The sequence below is a fragment of the Canis lupus genome, chromosome 15 (genome assembly GCF_048164855.1).
Source record: "Canis lupus baileyi chromosome 15, mCanLup2.hap1, whole genome shotgun sequence".
Classification (NCBI taxonomy): domain Eukaryota; kingdom Metazoa; phylum Chordata; class Mammalia; order Carnivora; family Canidae; genus Canis; species Canis lupus.
Window position 1 is genome coordinate 43367768 of NC_132852.1, and position 18638 is coordinate 43386405.

An 18638-nucleotide genomic window follows, 5' to 3' on the forward strand; every position below is an offset into this window, starting at 1 on the left:
TTTTTATCCCCCTCTCCCTAGACAACTATATAGAGGCGGCACCGGGTAGTAGGAGCCAGGAAGGCTAGGCGCTCCATCAGGAATGGCACAGCCCGAGCCCAGCACGGGTGTAAGTGTCAAGGAAAGGCAACCTCTCACTTCCAGAGCCCCGTTCTGTGCCAGTTGCTTTAGGCTCATTTTCCCTGGCAGAAAAAACTCCACGGGGAAGCCCATTAGGTAGATTTTCTTGCTATTGGAGAGATGAATGGCTGGCTGGTGGGGGGACAGTTACAAAACTGTGCCTTCACTGTAGGACACTCCTTTCTGTGCTGGGTGATGTTCCGTGTTTACATGAAAAACTGAACCCCGAGCTGACCGGGCCCACGTGTGGAAGCACAGACGTTTGGGCCACAGACAGCAAGCTCAGCCCACTGCTTTCTTTGCTGGCTTCAGCCAATCCCCAAACAAACAGATGTTTGGAAGCCAGCATATTCATCTTTTGAGGGATTGAGATTTTCCCAACTTCCAGCCAGATGTTTTAACATCGGAAGGGATAAGCTGAGACTTCTGAGTTATAACTTAAGTGGTTTATTGGGGGGCACCTTACTTGCAGGAATACAAAAGGGGGATTGGTCTTGGTGGTAGTAGAATTCTGCAAAGAGCTTCATGATCCCACCATGCCCCCGCCCCCGCCACCCACTGCCTGAATCCAAGGAAATGCCAGCTGCCAGGACACACATTTTGTCAACAGGAGTGGGAGAGTACAGCTACCAAAAACCCCAGGACAAAGTTTTGGCCTAAAGGGAAAAGTGGGATGGAGCCGCCCCTGGCCACTAAGTGACGCCAGAGGGCAGGGCCGGTCTGGGGAGGTTGGGGGAAGCGCCAGTCTGCTGCTGGGAGGGGCAGCACACACAGAACCCGGGCAGCAACTCCTCGCAGCGCGCTTGGCAGCTGGAGCCTGTGATTACCCATCCAAGGAGGAGAGAAAAGCCGAGGGAAGAAAGGGCAGTTAGCGGAGGGGGTAGAGGTTGGGGGAAGGAGGAGGCAAGCAAAGGCGGCAGAGCTGACAGTCCCCTTCCAGACAAAGGACTTGGCGGGAGGAGAGAACCCCGAAGGCGCGGCTGAAAGGCTCTGGGCGGCCCCTTCCGCAGGCAGCGCGCTCCGACCGACCGCACGGCCAAGTTTCGCAGCCTGACAGATGGGGATGAGCGGCGGCCCGCCCTGACTCTTCCAGACGGTCCATGCACGCAGTGATCCCCACCATTCCTCGGCCCCACAGAGCACCCCTTGGTGCCAGAGGCCCTGCGGCCCACGACCCGCTCTGTGCAGGAGGAGGCGACACAGGCCGAGCAGAGGCGCAGCCCTCTGGACCCTCGGCTCCTCTTCCCTCCTGGCCTTTGGGGCACCAGGGCTGGGGCCTCTCTGGGACGCCTTCCAGGCATAGGGGACGGAAAAGCACCCGGGAGGCTGATCTGGCTACTCTTTGTTCCTGCTTCAGAGCACAGCGTGGGGCTCAGCCCTGAAAGGGGGGCCCCCTATAGAGGGGGGAGGTGTCCTGGGCTCTGGACCTAAGGCTCCCCTTCCCGGAAAGCCAGCCCTGGTGTCCCTGAGGGACATGGAGGGCCTAGGAGTGGGGGGGTCCCCTGCCTCCACCAGGCTTGCTGCCCAGGCCTTGACCGGACCTGGTCCACAGGGGCAGTAGGCTTGGGCCACACCTGTTCCCCCAGGCTCTGGAGTCATTCTGCCCCCCTTCCTCCATCTCGGGGCTCCCCAAATTCCCACACTGAAGAGGTGGCGGCACTCCGTCGCCTGAGAACCCTGCTAACAACAACAATAATAGTAACGCGTCATCCCTGGCCTCACCAGCCAGCGCCAAGCACTGCGAACCACGCCTGATTAAATCTCATAATTAGGAGCCACTTTAATGAATATTATTACATTTCAGGCGACTTCAAGAACGGCCTTTTCTTTTCCGTGGGCAGGCAGCAAAAATACAGTGCAGCGTTTTAAGTTCACAGCCTGACTGTGTGGCCGGGGTCACCGACACGCCCACGCGCCCCACTGTCCGCCGCCGGGTGCACCGGGCGCTCCCGCCCGCTCGGTCCCCAGGCCGCAGCTCTCGGGCGCGGGCCGGCTGCTCCACGGAGCCCGCCTGGAGCGGGGGCCCGGAGTCGACCTCCCTCGGCTCGCGGGGCGCCGGGCGGGTGCGGCCGTGGGAGCAGAGGGCAGTGGGCGCTGCGCCCCGGCCCTGGGTCGCCGAGCCCGCGCGCCGGCCTCCGCCGCCGCTCCTTGCAGCAGGCGGCAGGCTTCGGCGGAGCCGGGACGTCCCGGGGCCGCCCGGGGCGCCGCGGGGGCAGGCGGGGGGCGCGGAGGTCGGATTCTACGGGAGCCGGAGCCGGAGCCGGAGCCCGAACCACCCGGCGCGGAGCCGCCGCGAGCGCGCGCGGCCTCCCCGCCTCCGGGCGCCCCGAGCGTCTTTGCATCCGGCGTCCGCGGAGGCGCCCTGAGCGCCGCGCGCCCGCACACCTGCGCCCGCCGGCTGGAAGCCCCGGCCCTGTCACCTTTTCCCTCAAGGAGAACCCTTGGAGCCTAGACTGGTGTCCCCGCGCGGCTCCTTCCTGGTCTCCCCTGAAAAAGACACAGGGCGGGTCCACACGGGGGGGACCCTCGGGCCGGGCAGACCCTCAGGTTCTGACCACGTAGGGCAGGCGTTAGAGGAAGACCCTCTGAACCCTCAGGGGCCCTGCCCGGCCGCTCTACCTGGCGCCCCCGTGGGACCTGGGGCGCGCGGCAGCAATACGCACCCCTGTCCACACCTGCAGGCCCGCCTAGACTGTGGACTCAGCCGGGCCTGGGGGGCGGCAGGCCTGCGCCGGAAGGAGGAGGGCTTGCCCCCGAAGAACGCGTGTGCGACTGGCCTTCCGCAGGGGCAGCAGTCTGGCTGAGGTCCAGCGGGAGGCTCCAGCAACTCTCGGCGGCGCTGCGGTCCCGGTCAGGGTCCAGGGCTCGGTAGGCCCCAGTCCAGGAGGAACGGAGCAGGCTCCCGAGTCGGAATCAGAAAGGAGCCTTGCCTCCCCTGCAGGCCTGGCTCTGGGCTCGACTTGCCGCTAAGTGAGAGAGACGGTGGCTCTTCATGAGTCTCACACTTGGATTCTATGCTGAATTTTCAAATAAACATAGGAGCAAGACCAGAATCTCAGCATTTCGAGGGTCTGGGGGTTCACTCAGCCCAAACCCCTACCAGAAACAAAAAAGAAAAACTCCTTATGCCACTGCAGGAGAAACGTTTGCTTGCACTCCTTTGAGGATGGGGAACTCATTACCTTACAAAACCGCGCATTGCCCCTCAACAATGTTATGATTTGTGAATTGATGAAAAGAACAAGAAAGATGGATTTGTGTAGTTATGCTGTCTTTTTATTAAAAAGAGAGAGTGGCCAATTAGGTAATAGAAGCCCCATCCTAAAGAATCCTCAGAATGGTACAGGGGGAGGGGAGAGACACTAGGGTTGCCTGAGTGATTACACCCCATTGACAATGACCCTGGAGCACTCCTGGGCCCGGGCAGCTAGGGCCCCAGAGCCTCTCTCTTGTTCATTCCTTGCATCTTTGCAAATCTTGGGAGCAGCCAGCCCCCCTCTCCTGCCTGAAGGCCCAGCTTTCCGTTGGGAAGCCTATGTAGACCCCAAAAATGCCTACCAGGTCTCCTTTGGCAGCAGATGATCCTCACTAGTCTCTGAGCTTCTTTTACTGGAAGAACAATCTTTTTCAAGGCAGGAGAGTCTGGACATAGACCAATTGGGCACCCAGGGTACACTCCACCATCCTGCCTGGCCACACTGGCCCTCACCACCCTCCCCAAAACACTATCCGGATGGATGCTTTGAGTCGTCTGGTCAGCTTGGGCTAAGTCTGTCCTTTTCCCCACATCTGCCTTGGGATATGTCCATGTCCTTTGCTTTGGGGGCTAAAAACAAAAGAGGAGAGCCCTCCCCAAGGGACCAGTGTCTCTGTCCCTCCCATTGGAACAGTGGGGAGGATGGCCACCTGTTGCTTTCTGTAGGATTTTCAACAATTATGCAATTATGGAATAGTACCATACTTTTAAACAGTTCCTTCTGGTAAAGAAATGTACTTCAATTACTTTGGTGGTTCTATGCTCACACAGGGGATATTTGAAGCGTCTTCTTTCTTTTTTCTTTTTTTTTTTTTTTTTTTCACCTCCCTGCTCCGATGGCAGCAAAGGCCAGGAGCACCAGAGCAGTTGGGCTGGACTTAGAAACACACTTAGAACAACTAGTCATTCCACCTCGGACATCCGATATTTTACAATAAAGCGATTTTTTTTTATTTAATGTAACTTTCAAGAATTTAAACACACAAAAAAATGCAAGGGGAATGTTCACAATGCTGATAACCACAGTTGTAAATAGAAACATTCATTTCTCATAAGATTATAAATATTTGATACTGGGACTGTAAAATGCACGTTTCATAAACTAAAAAATAAAAATAAAAAAATAAAAACCAAAAAACTTTGCTTCCTGCTAAAAAGGCATATCATTTCATTGAGTTTCCTAAGCAGCAGATGGTTATTCACAGAATTTTTAAATTACAACTTTTCTTTTTATAGTTTCCTTTTTAAAAAGGTTTGCACTAGTATGTACAAAGTGAGACTATTATCGCAGTGAAATAAAGAGGTTTAAGGCAAAGAGAGAAGTTCAACCTCAGCCCTCAGGGGTTCAGCGTGGGTCTGGCTCAGCCATGGGCACACCCCCTGGGCTGTCCTGGCTGCGGATGGACATTTGGACACGATTCTTTTTCCATACACTAGACAGGAGACAGTGCAGAGTTATATATATAGATAATGTGTTTGTTTATATATATGTACTTGGTGGGGATATATTGAATATATTTAATTTACACTGTACCACACCTTCAAAAATAAAATGTATATTAAAAAAACAAGAAAAGACAAAAAGTGATAAGAAATGATTATTTACATATTTTCTTCCTTCCTTTCAATCCTGGAGGATTCTGAGTTCCATTAAAAATCAAGGTAGCCACATGTTCCAGAACTATGGACTCATACACATTTGCTCGTGTGTGCGTACACGCAGTACATAGATTATGCACACACACACATATTTAACTTGAAAGAATGCTCTCCAAAACATGAGGCAGCCACTAAAAAAAAATTTTAAAAAATTTTAAAAAAAAGGAAGGGAAGAAAAAAAAAAGGAAGAAAAGAGCAGGTCCCTCTCGGGAGCTCTCTGCCTGTCCAGAGGCAGCAGACCTCAGCCACCTCTGGGGCCCATGCAAGTGCCTTGGTGAGCCAGTGGGGCCGCAGGAGATTCCCGGGGCTCGGAGGGCTGAGGGGCAGCTCTACCACTGCTGGTCTCCGCCACAGGCTGGGCCCACTGGCCTGGGATCCCTGAAGTGGGGCCTGGAGGCCAGAGGGCTGGCTCTGGCGGCAGGCGGCTTGGTAGGGGACAGCGACAGACACGACAGACAGAACAGAAGCACACAGAGAGGTGCTGGGAGGTGCTGGCCAGGCCTTGGTGAGAAGGAAGAGAGGAGGAGGAGGAGGAGGAGGAGGAGGAGGAGGAGCACCCAGAGAGAAGGCAGGAGGAGGGGAGCCGGGTGAGGCTGGGGGCCTGGGTGGCCCAGCACTATGGACCCAGGGTTCCCCAGGGGGTGCGCTCCTGACCACAGCCAGGCCCAGGCCGCACACTCCTCCCAGGACCCCAAAGGTCACCTGGCCCAGCCAGGGCCCCTGCCCTCCCCACTTGGGCCGGGGCCAGGGCTGGGGGCGCAGACCCTCCTGCTGTCCTCACTGAGCCCACACAAACGAAGTGGCAGAACTCAGAGACCAAGTAGGAGCTATTTATTCGGTTCACAGTCGTGTGAAATGCAGCAATAAAAATCTTTGGACTTCAGCAAGTTGTTTTAATTTTTTTCTTCTTTTGAAATTAAAAAATAAAAGTGTCCCATGTCCCACAACGGAGCCTAGGGGATTAGAAAAGATGAAACCCTAAGCAGCCCCCTTCGCAAACAAAACATAAAAATCATAAAATTAGCATAATCTCATAAACACAGAAAAACTCAAAAAATACTTTATAGTCAGATATTTTGGATTTTACACCACCTGTAAATTATATATACATAGAATATTGCAGAACCATAGCTAATACACGATATCTTCACTATGAATGCTGGTATAATCTTTATACACTGGCCCTTGATGATTTTAAATTATTGCATTGTTGAGCGCGGACTGAGACCAGACTCCGGGGCCCGCCCGCCCTACTCGCTGTCCGACTTGCCCTCCTTGGCGGTCGTTGAGTGGTTGTACAGGCCCTGTGCCATGAGGTGGACGGCCAGCGTGTTCTTGTTGCCTGTAGCCTTCTTGATCTTGGCGCGCTTGTTCTGGAACCAGATCTTGATCTGTGACTCGTTGAGGCTGAGCTCCTGCGCCAGGCTCTGGCGCCGCTGCTCGGTCAGGTACCTGTTGGTCTGGAACTCCGCCTTGAGCCTCTGCAGCTGCTCCGCCGTGAAGGCGGTGCGGGGCCGCTTGTCCTCTTTGTTGGGGTTCTTCTTCTTTGGTTTGCGAGATCTGGGACCTGGGTGGGCACGGTGGACAGAGGACACGGTGGTTAGGAGGGCTGGGGCCTGCCTGCCTACTCAAGGGGGAGCAACAGAGGGGCGAAGGGGCTGGGGAGGGAGGCGCCCGATTGGTCAGGGTCCGCTGGCATGCCGGGCTTGCTCTCTCCAGCCTCAAGGACCCACCCCACGAAAGGGGTGGAAAGCCAGAGGTGGGCCGAGGAAATCTGGGTGCAAGGGGCTGAGTGCGGGTACAGGGCAGGCTTAGTGGGAGGGTCTCCAGGGGCGCCTGGCTGGCTCAGGGCAGGGAGCCTGGAGTTCTTGATCTCGGGGGTCAGAGTTTGAGCCCCACATGTGGCCTAGAGTTTGCATAAGGTTAAGGAAGGAAGGAAGGAAGGAAGGAAGGAAGGAAGGAAGGAAGGAAAGAAAGAAAGAAAGAAAGAAAGAAAGAAAGAAAGAAAGAAAGAAAGAGAAAGAAAGAAAGAAAGAAAGAAAGAAAGAAAGAAAGAAAGAAAGAAAGAAAGAAAGAAAGAAAGAAAGAAAGAAAGAAAGAAAGAAAGAGAAAGATCGATCTCCAGATAAAAGGGAAAGTCTTACAGGAGAGCAAAAGCCCCAAACTTCCTAGCATGGCGTCTTTCTGTCCAGGAGTAAGGACTGGGTGGCGCAGGAGGGGGAAGAGGGACGCTGGAGGAGGGGCAGGCAGCGGGAGCAGCAGGAGGAGCTCAGGAACAGCACCGGATGCCCCCAGGGGCTGATACCCTCAGGGCTCAGGGGCGGTGGGCAGTAAGGGGGTCTGCCTCCACCCTGGCCTCTCTCCTCCCCTAACTGGCCTTGTGGGTCCCAGTTCATTGTTTCCTTTCCAGAGGGGAGACCGCACACACATCCTTCCTTTCCTGGATGGGGAAGGACCACGGAGCCACCTCCCACTGAGGCTCCCAGTACAGGCACCCCCTCCTGGACTCGGGCTTCCCCAGTGGGGGCCACAGTGGAGCCCAGCTGACCTTGCATAGAGGGTCTCCTCCTGCTGGGATGCACCCTCTCCGCCCAGCACCACTGGAGGCTGGTCTGGGACAGGTCCTAGGACCCAGCCATCTGGAAAGGCCGGGATGAGGGGAGCAGAGAGGAGAGCCAAGCCTTTCTTTATTGTTGGTGTCTCGAAGTTCAGCCCCACGAAGGTGTCTTTGAGGGAAGAGACTGCAGAGGCCGCTAGGGGAGGGAGGCCAGGCTGCACATGTGTGGGTTTCTTACTCAGTACAGTGATCCAACTTTGGGGAGCTCCGGTCCCAGTTCCTCCCTAGAGGCTGATGGCGGGAGGCTGGACCCCTGCCCGACCCCTCCAGCAGCTAGAACCCCCCAGGTCTCCGCAGCATGCCCACCAGCCCAGCCAGCAGGGCCAAGGGACAGCCCCACCACCCTGCACAGCGGCTGCAGAGGGAACTCGCCGGAGGCCCCCCCAGCTGCTGCTGAACCGACCTGGAGGGCGCGGAATGCACCCGGGCTGCTCGGGCCAGGGGTGTGGGCCAGCCAGAGCTCCCTGCCCGTCGGCCCGGCGGCGCGCTCCGGGAAAACCACACTCGGGAAGATGGGCTGGGGGCGCCGGCGACGGGGCGCCAAGCCCCATTGGGTGCAAACCCCTGGTCTTCCAGACTCTAGAGCAGACCCCCACCGAGCCCCGCGCCCCCACCCACCCCGAGCGCGCCCACCGTCCCCGCCCCTGCTGCGCAGAAGCCGAGGGCGCTGGTTCCGAGCCGGCGGGAGGGCTGTGCTGGAGAGGCTGCCTGGGTGCGCGAAGGCTGGGGTGGCTCCCGGAGCCCTGCTCCGACCGGAGCGCGGCCTTGTGCTCTCGGGAGGCCCGTGCTGCGCCTCCCCGGCCCGGGCAGCACGCTCCCTACCCTCCATCCCCTCCGGTCCCGAGGGCTCTTGCACACGTGAACCGGCCCATAAGAAGATACACGGCATTTTGCAGAAACAAAATTTCCCTAAAATCAGGATTTTTAGTTCTCTTTCTTTGATTTTCTTTCAAAACGGAAATACTTAAGAGTTGCAGCAACAGAAGCAAACCTCAGCAAAGAAAACTCTCTGCCTTGCTTCTTTCTAAAAGGCCCAGAAATACACATGTTACCTTATGGGTTTAAGTCGGGGATTCCATGAGGCCGGGCCGGGCTGCGGGGCTCCCGCGGGCACCGGGCCTGACGCGGCCTCCACTCGACCGCCGCACAAAGCTGGGCCGAGCCTCCTCGCTGGCCGCATTGTGAGCCTCTATGTTAATTAAATATTAACAAAGGAGGGAGGCGAGAACAATGGAGCAAATTTCAGATCTAGCGGGAGAAATGTGGATTTCCTTGGAAAGACACACACGGGTTTCTGCGGGAAGTCGGCCCAGGGGCGACTGGGTTGCGCTGATTTGGGTAAACAACCCCCGCCAAACAGTGGAGGTCTGGGGGCCGCCGGTTGGGGACAAATGGAGCCCGCTCCTAATGGCGGGTTTGCAGCTGCAGCACCTTCCCACCCCCCCCCCCCCCCGCCCCGTCACCCCATCTCAGGCAACGGAGGATTTCCATCAGGACATGCATTCAGCTTTTACAAACCTAGATCTATGGAGAATACACCCAGAACCTCTGCACACCCCCGCGGGCCCCTGCACCCCACCCGGCCCAAATTGGCTCTTTCCTCCCTGGAGCTGCCCGGGGAAACCTCTGCAAGCAGGTCCTTTATTTGGGGGGGGGGGGGCTGCGGGCCTCCGTCTTATCGGCCGGGGTGCTGAGCTTCCCCACCGGGCCAAGGGCACCTCTGTTTACACCCCTTCCCTACTTCTAGCCAACCCGCCCCCCCCCCCACCCACACACCCAGCCCAGGCCAAAGGAAGAGTCTGAAGCCTCGCTCCTTCTTTCTCTGGCTTCCTCTGGGATAACTGGGTTGGGGCGAGCTGGGCATGGGTCCTGGGTCTCTACTGAGTTGGAAGGACGGAGAAATTGTTGAGTCCAGCTTCTAGGCCAGTCTTGCAGCCACCCACCTCTCGTCTCACCAAATAAACTCCAGGCCGGGGAGAGAAGAGCCGGGGACTTTGGGGAGTGGCCCCAAAACCAAGAAAGAGAGGGAGAGAGAGAGAATCCTGTCGCTCCTGCTTTTCTAAGCGGTCTGTACCCCCCTGCGATTCCGTCGAGCCCCCTCCCCTCGGGCCGCTGCCCCGGCCGGCGTCAGGCGCACACAACGTCCCTGTTTGTGCGTCTTTGTGTGTGCTGGGGCTGGGGGTGCCGTCCCGGCGTCTCTTCCTCGGGGTGAGTCCCCGGCCGGCGCCTCCCGCAACCCCGCGGGCCTCCCCGCCTGCCGCTCACCTGAAGAAGGCCGGTCCGAGTAGCGCGTGCAGTAGACCCAGGCCGGCCAGAGCATGGGCTGCGCGCCCAGGTTGGCGCCGGCCTGCGAGCTGTCCGAGTCCGAGCTCACCGACAGGTCTCCGCCGCCGCCCAGGGCGCGGGCCTTGAGCGCCCCGTCCAGGGGGCCCCCGGCGTCGCCGCCTTTCTTGGCGCCGCCGTGCAGCGAGAGCGCCTTGGAGCCGCCTTCGCCGTCGCCCGGAGAGTCGCCGCCGCCGCCGCCGCCGCCGCCGGGCAGCGGCCCGCCCGCCCCGGGCGCCCCGGGCGCGCTCAGCCGGGCCTCTCGGCCCGACCCCGGGAGCCGCTCGGCGCCGCCCGCGCCGCCGCCTCCTTCCGCGCCGCCCGCGCCGCCTTCCCCGCCGGCGCCGCCGCCTCTTCCTCCTCCCGCGCCGGCACAGCACGTCCCCGCGTCCTTCCTCCGGCCGAACTCGGGCCGCAAGATGTTGTCGATGAAGAAGTTGGTGATGCGGTGCGGGTGCTGGTGGTTGCCCGGCGCCTGCAGGGCCGCGGGCAGCATCAGAGCCCGCCGGCGGCCGGTGTCCGCGTCGCCCGGGCTGCCGCCGCCTCCCGAGCCGCCGCTGGGGCTGGATTCCGGCTGCCGCTGCCCCTGCCCCTCCGCCGCCGCCGCCGCCGCCGCCGCCGCCTCGCTGGGCTTGGGGTCATGCTCCTCCATGCTGTTCACCACAAATCCCGAATCGGCTCTCCGGGGCCCCCCTCCAACCAGCCCTCGGCCCGCCCGCGGTGCGCGGAGACTGTCGCGGCCGGCTCCCGCTCCGACCCCCCGGGGCTTCCGAGGGCGCGCGCGGCGGGGGCCCGGGCCGGGCTCCTGCGAGTCCCCGGCCGCGCTCGGAGCGGAGCCACGTTCCAATCCACGAGCCGAGTCGGGAGACACCGGGAGTGGCGCGGCGCGCGGACGCCGGCGATTCAGAGCGGGGTCCTGGTCTCTGCCGCGCGCCGGGCGCTAGACGGTCACAGCGGGCCGGCGGGGACCCGGGGCTCCTCCGCGGCTCTGCGCGCCGGTTCCGCGCGCGGCCGCCGCCGCCGCCGCCTCCGCCGCCGCCGCCGCCGCCGGTGCTGCTGCCGCCGCGGCCGCCCGGGCTGGAGCTGCGCGCATGCAGGCAGCGCGCTCCCCGGCGCTCACGCCCGCCCGGGCCCGCTCGGGCCGCCGCCGCCGCCCGGCCGCCCCCGCCCGCGCGCCCCGGCCGGCCCTCGAGGGTGCGGGGCGCCAGCGGTCAGCGCGCCCGCCGCCGCCGCCAGCACGCACATGGAGGCCCGCGGGCCCGCGCTGCGCTCGGCCGCCGCCCCGCTGCGGGCCGGGGCGCCCCACCGGCGTGCGGGTGCGGGTGCGGGTGCGGGTGCGGCCGCGCCCCCGCCGAGCCCCGCCGAGCCCCGCGGCCCGAGGCGCATGGGGGAGCGGCGGGAGGCGCGGGCTGGGCCGGGCCGGGCCGGGCCGGGCTGGGCGGCCCCGCTCCCTCGCCGTCTGCGCGCCCTCGCCGCCTCGGCCTCCGCGCGGGCTCGGGCGGCTTCCAGGCGCTCGGCGCAACCTGAGACACTTTCACTCTGGATTTTTGTTCTTATTTTTAACAGAGCCCCCTCGAGTGACGTCGCGGGCCGGTCTCCTGGACACGTGCCTCGGGCCAATGGCCGCAGCGCCGCGCGCCCACGTGACGCGCCGGCGGCCGCTCGGTGACAGGAGCCGCCCGCGCCCCTCCCCCCGCCGCCGCCCCTCCCCCCCTTAAAGCGGCCGCGTCCTCGGGCTCCGCGTGCGGGCGCCGCGGCCCCCGCGAGCCCGCGACCGCGCTGCCTGCGCTCGCCCGCGCTTCCCCGGCAGTCCCTCGGCTCGCGGGCCCCCGGCGCCCCCGCGGCGGCCCCGCCGGCTCATCCGGGCGAGCGTCGGCGGACACGCGCTGGAAGATTGCTATTTTTAACATTTCCATATTGTTTACCGTGGGGAAAAATCCCACAATTCCTTGCACAAAAATGCATAAATAATATTAAATGAGCTGCCGACATACAAAGGGACTTTTGTAGTCTCCTTTCCTGCTGGCGGAGGGGGAACTGTCACTTACACTTGACTTTGGTAACCTGGCAGATTCCTGACTTAACCGCAGAGCTGGCGCGCAGGACCCTCCTCCCGTAGACACTCCCTGTAAGTGTGCATGTGTATGTGCGTGTGCGTGTGCGTGAGCGGGGAGGCGCGTGCATACGGCGCGATTCCACCCGGGAACGCCGGTGCTCGTGCAGCCTGCGTGTAGACCCCGAGGAGCGCGGGCATAGGACTCGGGGCTCCGCGTGGGAAGGAGCCGTAAAGGAGCACGGCACGTTCGCCCTGAATCTTCTGTTTTGGGAAGGAGAGGAGGGTTGACGATTCGGTCAAAGCTTCAACGCCATCCAGAGAGAAGACCCCGGGGCAGCCGTGGCCCCGCGGGTTCTCAGACCACCCTCCCACCCCCACATCTCTACCCCCACCGAGGGGCTGGCTGCCAGGCCCTTCCTTCACCTCGTTTTCTTTGTCCTAAAATCCCTTCAACGAGTTCCTCCTCGGGAAAACAGGGGGTGGACGGCTGAGGGCTCCAGTTCCCTTCTCCGCACTCCTCCCCCTTTTTTCTCTACGCCTTTCTAAATTTGCTCTCCAGTCCTGTCAGATGTCCACCTTGAACTTCTGTTTCCTCTTCGCCTCCCCCTCCTCTTTTAGGCTCCTTCCGGTTTGCTCTTCCCTCCTCCCCCAGCTGCAGATACCCCACGGAACATCCCTGTTCCCCTAAGCTTGGCTGTCCCTCAATCAAAATGCATTTTTATGGAGATTTGCAAACTTCAGGAAGCCTCCGAGAGGACGGCTCCAAGGCTTTAGGAGCCTGACACAATAAAAGTACTCCCGGTGGAAGGAGGGATGGGGAGGAGGAGGGAGAAAGGCGCATTGGAGCTTTGAGGCCCACTGCAGAGCAGCTCCAGCCCCGGGACTGCCAGTGGGGGACTGCCAGGCTCGGCAAGCGGCCCTCTCGACTGTGGCAGTGGGGTGTCCGAGCCACCTTGAGTGTTGACGGCCTCACCCTAGCCTGACTGGACTCTCTGCCCATCATACCCAGGTTCTGTGATCTTTCCTATCCACTCTGTCCACTCCCTGCAAGCTCCAGAGTGCAGGCCTGTGGGGGAGAAGAAACAGCAGTTACAAGCGTTCTGTTCCCAGGCCAATTAACCCTCTGAGGGGGTACCTCGGTGGGTGACAGGAGAAGGTGATGGGCTGGGTCAGCTGGCCACTAAAGGTGGACTGCATGTTTGTAGGCTCCGGAGGTAGATGGAAAGGTTCACTGATCCTCTGTGAGACTCAAACAGGGTAGAGAAGGCAATTCTCACCTGGGGTGACTCACATCTACTACCTCCCTCGCCCCTGTTTCCTCCTATTGGAGGGGTCCTTGCCAAGTTATCCAACTAGGTACGTAACTGCCAGGGGCCCTCCCTGGGTCTCAAAAAAAAAATCAAACCTCACAGTCTGCCTGCCCCTAGGAAAATGGGGCTGGTGAGGTTTGAGGGAATACCCTATCCACTTGTGTTGATGGTTTTCGGGGAAATTTTCCTGCAACTCTGAGAACCCTAATCATCACCATCCAGGGAATGTCCAATTACTTTGGGTCTTCAGAACTCGGAGGGAGCGGAGGGAAGGCCCAGGGCTGGTCTGCTTCCTGCAAAGCCATCCCAGGTTAATTTCTCCACCTGTCCCATGAAAAATCAATTAGGCCGTCTCCTGAGAAATATTTTCTAATTTCTGGGGGAAACTTTGCCTCTGATTGCCTTAGCATTAAGCGAGCCCACGGGCTGGACTTCCACTGTGTTCTTTCCTGCAACCCAGACCCATATTTATGGCTGCAACAGGAAGTCTGAAAAGCAGCACGCTATCCCCAGGCAAACCTAGCCTGCTTGTGGGCAGCAACCTTTGGACACCAGGTCTCCAGGGTCAGGCTGGTCTGAGGAAGAAGGCTGGGAGAGGGGAGCCAGAGGTGCAGCAGCAGGAAGAGAGCAAAAAGGAAGGAATATGGTGAGAAATAATTAGAGTATCAGGCCCCCCAAAGCCAACGCAAACATGACAATAATTCCCGAAAACAGCGCCCCTCGAGAGTGAGCACCATACAAAGGGCCAGGGGGGCAGGGAGCAGGGGAATCTGGGCCCAAGTTGCCCAAGTTGAGGGAATTCTAAATCTTACAACATGGGTGTCGCAACAAGCTGTCTCAGGAAGGTCCAGCTGGGCCTCCTGCGGAATCCGGTACACCAGCCCGGCTGTGCTTTATGGCGGGCGGGGAGGAGGTGGTGGGGCATCTGCAAGTCCCTCTCGTGGAGCACGGGGATGCCTGCCCTGCAGCCGTTTTGCCCCGCGGGCCTGCACCCCCTACTGCCTGACCCTGCCGGCCACCGCTGCACTCCGGTCGGCTTCTCGGTGGGCGAACCGCTGGCCAGAGAGCCACCGCTGGACGTTTGTCTGGTCCCTGGTGGAAAGTGAGGCGGAGGCCAGGAAGCTCGAATACTCCCACTCTCGCAGGTGCAGGGGAGCGTCCTCAAACCACCCACTTTCAGAGAACTACCTCCGTACCTCCCGGGCTATCTGCACAAAGACGGGCCAGGGAAGAGCATCCAAAGGAAAGGGCTTCCAGACACGTCAATTTAGAATAGAGACACTAGTATCACAAATAAAAGCTGGCGCATGGCTGCGGTTGGCAGCCGATGGCAGGAGCGCTCCTGTGGAGGTTAGGTGCCTGGCTGCAGATGCAGCCTCCTTTTTCTCCCCCCTAAAAGAAGGCTGGGGGAGGGTGACTTTTCTGGCAGCTCTGTTGTCCTCTCACTTCCCACACTTGTCTAGGTGGGTGTGAGGACACTTGGGGAAAAAACAAAGGTGGTGAGAGGAGCCTTCGCTTGCAGGGGTCCCTGCCACTCGGCTGGTGGAGATGCCCAACAATTCCAGACAGTGAGACTTTGACCCCAACAAAATCAGCCCGGAGGCCCCTGCACCCCCCTGGTGGAGAGCTGGCTCCTCACGGCCTGGCCCTGGGCCCTGAGACCAGCTGAGCTGGGGAAGTTGGGCCGAGCAGAGAGAACCGTCCCCAGCCTGCCGGACCACCAGACAGCCGGACAGCTACCCTTGGTGCCGTGGCCATTCCAGGCCCGCAGACAAAGGTCTAAGTGAAGGGGCCCCGGGAGCAGGGGGTGGGTTGGGTGGGGCAGCGGGCAAAGGGAGCCTGTTGGTGCTCACCTCCAAGGGAAATACTGGCCTATGGATCCAGCCGGCAAACTTGGGGCCCAGGGTTGTGGAGGCTGGGCCTGGGGTCAGGGGCCTCAGCTGGGTAACCCCAGGAAGGAAGGGGTTAAGCACAGCAGGGGCAAAGCCTGGGAGAGGCTGAAGCTGGTAGGGAGCAGAGGCACCCAGGCTCCTGGGTCCTATGCTCCAGGCCTCACGCCTCTCCCTGTCCCAGGCCAACAAGGGTCATCCAGCTCCCCAGAGGCAGTGCCAGGTGCCACGGAGAGCCTGGTGGGCAGGGGGTGGCCAGGGAGGCTGGGCTGAGGAGGGCCACACCGGGCTGCAGGCAGCGCTGGCTGCCTGGTCTCTGCTTGGAGAGCTGGAGAAGTGGCAGCTTGTGTTCAGCAAAAGCTCCCTGGGTGTCAGAGGGTACCAAGTGTGAGAGACACCCCCACTGGAGAACACTGTCCTGTCCAGACCACAGGGAGAGGTCCTCATGTTGATGCTTAGCTCAAGAGCTAGCTTGGGAGAGCCGGGGAGATGGGTAGAGGATGGGCAGATCTCCAGAGCTAGAGACTACGGTGCACAAAGCGTCCCTAACCTCATTTCTCTTGAAAACAGAAGCTTCTAAAGGGGGATGTGTAGGCTGGCCGTGCTAGTGCTGCCGAACTCACACCGAACTCCGAACACCGTCTTGGCCCATGCCTACCCTCCCTTGACTTTCTCCATGGCCAGGTGACTCGTGGCTTAAGCGAACTGACTTGGGGATTCTTTGGGAATCACTTTGCACCCTGGAGGCCCCTTTCCTGCTATCTCAACCTGTTTCACTGCCATTCCTAATCCTAGTCAAATCTGGACCCCTCCGGAAGTGGGGCCCAATTATACTCCAGAGCAATCACACCTCTGGGGTCTGGCTTGGACGTTTTTTTTGTTTTTGTTTTTTCCAGAGCAGCCTGTGCAGCGTCACATTTGAGGGTCAGACAGACTGTTCCATGACCTAATGCCTCTACTGTAAAGAATGTGTCCCCTGAGAATCGCAGCCACCAGAAGAAAGTGACACATTCCAAGTAACCCAGAGGAAAATGGGTAACACTGGTTTGGCAAAGGAATTTGAAGAGCGGCACTCATGGTTGGAGCTGTCTCAGCACAGCAAAACAAGAAGACATGTAAAAGGATAATAGTGGAGGAAACCAGCCACCCTCTCCAACGTTCTGATTGCTTACAAACAGGGGAAGAACTTCAAATATCTACCCAGTGTCTTCCTTTTGACCTTTGGAAGGAAAGCAAGAGCTTCGAAAGGAACTCCCACGACACCTGCTTCTCCTCATGGAGCATGAGGGTTTTCCCCATCTCTTTCCCTAAAAGCCACAGGTAATGACGGATAGGCTAGCAGAGCATAAACTCACATATGCTGACTTTATGCTGTTTTTGGAAATATGGTTTGAGTAGCTAGAGATTTTCAGAACTTTGCGCAAGTTTAGGCTTAACGTAGAGTGCCTGGATCCAGCCTGGTCAATCTACCTACAGCTAGAGAAACAAATGGGCTCAGGAATCTGATTTGATGTCAGGGAGAACATGTCTACATGATCGCTCTCAAATATACGGGGCTGAGGAGCACCTTACTGGGGAGGAGGAGGGTTATGTAGAGCTATGCACTTGTTCAGTTGAGGGAGGGAGGATTTTTTAAAAAACTGTTCTAGTTAGTTTTTTTCCCTTTATTAAATAGAACACTGTAGTTTGATATAAAATCATAAAAGTACCTTGTGATTTAAATTCATACATTCTCAGAGACTTCAACGACATTGGTCACCTCTTGAGCTTCAGTATCTAATTGGTGAACATTCTGAAATGTCTGGTCTAGGGAGGTATGTCCCACTTTGGTAAATTCCTGTGCTGAGTGCAGCAGAGCCCTGGTGGGAAGAGGGGTGGCCCTTCACCAGCACAAAGGCTCCTGCCCCAGCTTGCTGACTGGGCAGGCTGGGCTAGGCACGGTGTCCCCTGCACAGTTGGGTGCCTGCTCTCAGTAACTTCTCGGGGTGAGCTGCCTTCCCCTGAGCCCCTCTGAAGGATAGATGGTCCTGCTAGGGCTGGGGGACACTCTCAGAACCTACCTCCCCGCTAGCCTCTGCCTGTTCCCTCACCCCAGTTCCTCTACTCCACTTAAGGGAGAATTCACAAAGCGAGGTTTGAAAGTGAGGGCACACGGCAGAAGTGCTCTCTTTCTCTTCCAAAACTCTTCCATCCCCTCCGTTCCTCTACAAAAAACAAAACAAAACAAAAACAAAAAACAAACAAAAAAACCCCAAAAACAAAACAAACAAACAAACAAAAAACACAAAAAACTCCATTCCTCCACAGGCCTTTGTGTTGTGTTTTATGTTATGGAGTTTCAGGATTTTGTGTGTGTCTCATATCAGATAATCCCCTAAGACACAACAGCCTCTGTGATGCCGGCAAAGTCCAGAGACTATGCCATTTGGAGAATTAGCACAGGCTGGGAGACAGAAATGGGATACGAGCGAGGATTTCCCACATATGCAGCTAATGCCCTTAAATTCCTTGGGATTTACACCTCCCCATCTACCAGGAACAGGAGATAGAGCTGCTCTAATTAACTGCCTGCTTTTGGCTCTCAGTTGGCACTGCCAGGGCCGACCCGGGCGCACTGGGGCCTCTGGGGTACAGACGTGGGAGCCGCGCCTGGGGCTGAGTGGTCTGGGGCTGCCGGCCGGCCGGAAGGCTTGGTGCCACGGCATGGCAGACACACTCGGAGGGCACAGCTCGGGTTCCGCAAACACGGCACACTTCAGGTGACAGCTTTTCTGTTATATTTGCAGATACAAGTCCAGCAACTCCTCGTGCAAAGCAGCCAGGAGCAGCTCAGCCCTGAAAAAAACAGAATGTACAACGAAGGGTGGACCGGTCGGGCGCCCCACTCCGGGGGCAGGCTCCGCAGCCAGCGATCGGAATGGATTTAGGATCGAGAAGATCCGCAAAGGCGAGCGTCCACCGGGGCTGGAGACGGCCGAGTGCGGGCGTGCGGCCTTTCTTCCCCGGCGGGCGGAAACCTCCTTTCCACGGTGGCAACAACTCCTGGAAAACAGAAAATCGCGCGAGCAGGAGAGCGGCGGCGCCTGCCTGCGGCCCGGGCGCGCGGAGAGCTCCCTCTCCGGGACCCCGGGCGCGTCGCGCTTGCAGGCTCCAGGCGGGGTGGGGGCCCGCGCGCGCCGGCCTGCTCCGCGAGCCAGTGGGAAGGGCCGCCCCGCAGCACCCCGGAAGGGCCTGGAGGCGTCTCGGGCCAGCGGCCAGCGCAGGCCTCCGCTCCCGGGGACAGCGGTCGCCGCGGCCGAGGCGGGGGTGGGGCGCCCCGCGCTGCAGCCTCCCGTCGTGCGCGGGCCCCGCGGAGCTGGCCGAGGGGCGGGAGCCGGCGGTGCGCGCGGGGGAGGCGGGGGCGGCGGGG

General features: G+C 59.4%; 1 protein-coding gene and 1 long non-coding RNA gene across 2 annotated transcripts; one reads left to right on the forward strand and one right to left on the reverse strand.

Annotated features, from left to right (window-relative positions):
* Positions 1–4301: 4301 nt before the first annotated feature.
* EN2 (engrailed homeobox 2) lies at positions 4302–10915 on the reverse strand. The gene is made up of 2 exons (XM_072776847.1): positions 9918–10915; positions 4302–6602 (listed from the first exon to the last, which is right to left on the reverse strand). Exons 1-2 carry the CDS (start codon positions 10624–10626, stop codon positions 6286–6288), a joined length of 1026 nt encoding a protein of 341 aa, XP_072632948.1. The 5' UTR covers positions 10627–10915; the 3' UTR covers positions 4302–6285.
* An 883-nt stretch (positions 10916–11798) lies between these two features.
* LOC140605545 (uncharacterized) lies at positions 11799–18321 on the forward strand. Its single transcript, XR_012008194.1, has 3 exons — positions 11799–12102; positions 16126–16549; positions 18016–18321. It is a non-coding gene; the product is annotated as an uncharacterized lncRNA (long non-coding RNA).
* The last annotated feature ends 317 nt before the right edge of the window (positions 18322–18638 follow it).

Excerpts from the sequence above, each read along its gene's own strand:
- EN2 (XM_072776847.1), bottom strand. The coding sequence starts at position 10,626 with ATGGAGGAGCATGACCCCAAGCCCAGCGAGGCGGCGGCGGCGGCGGCG. Across the intron at positions 6,603-9,917 it reads CTCGGACCGGCCTTCTTCAG|GTCCCAGATCTCGCAAACCA; the intron begins GTGAGCGGCAGG and ends GTGCCCACCCAG.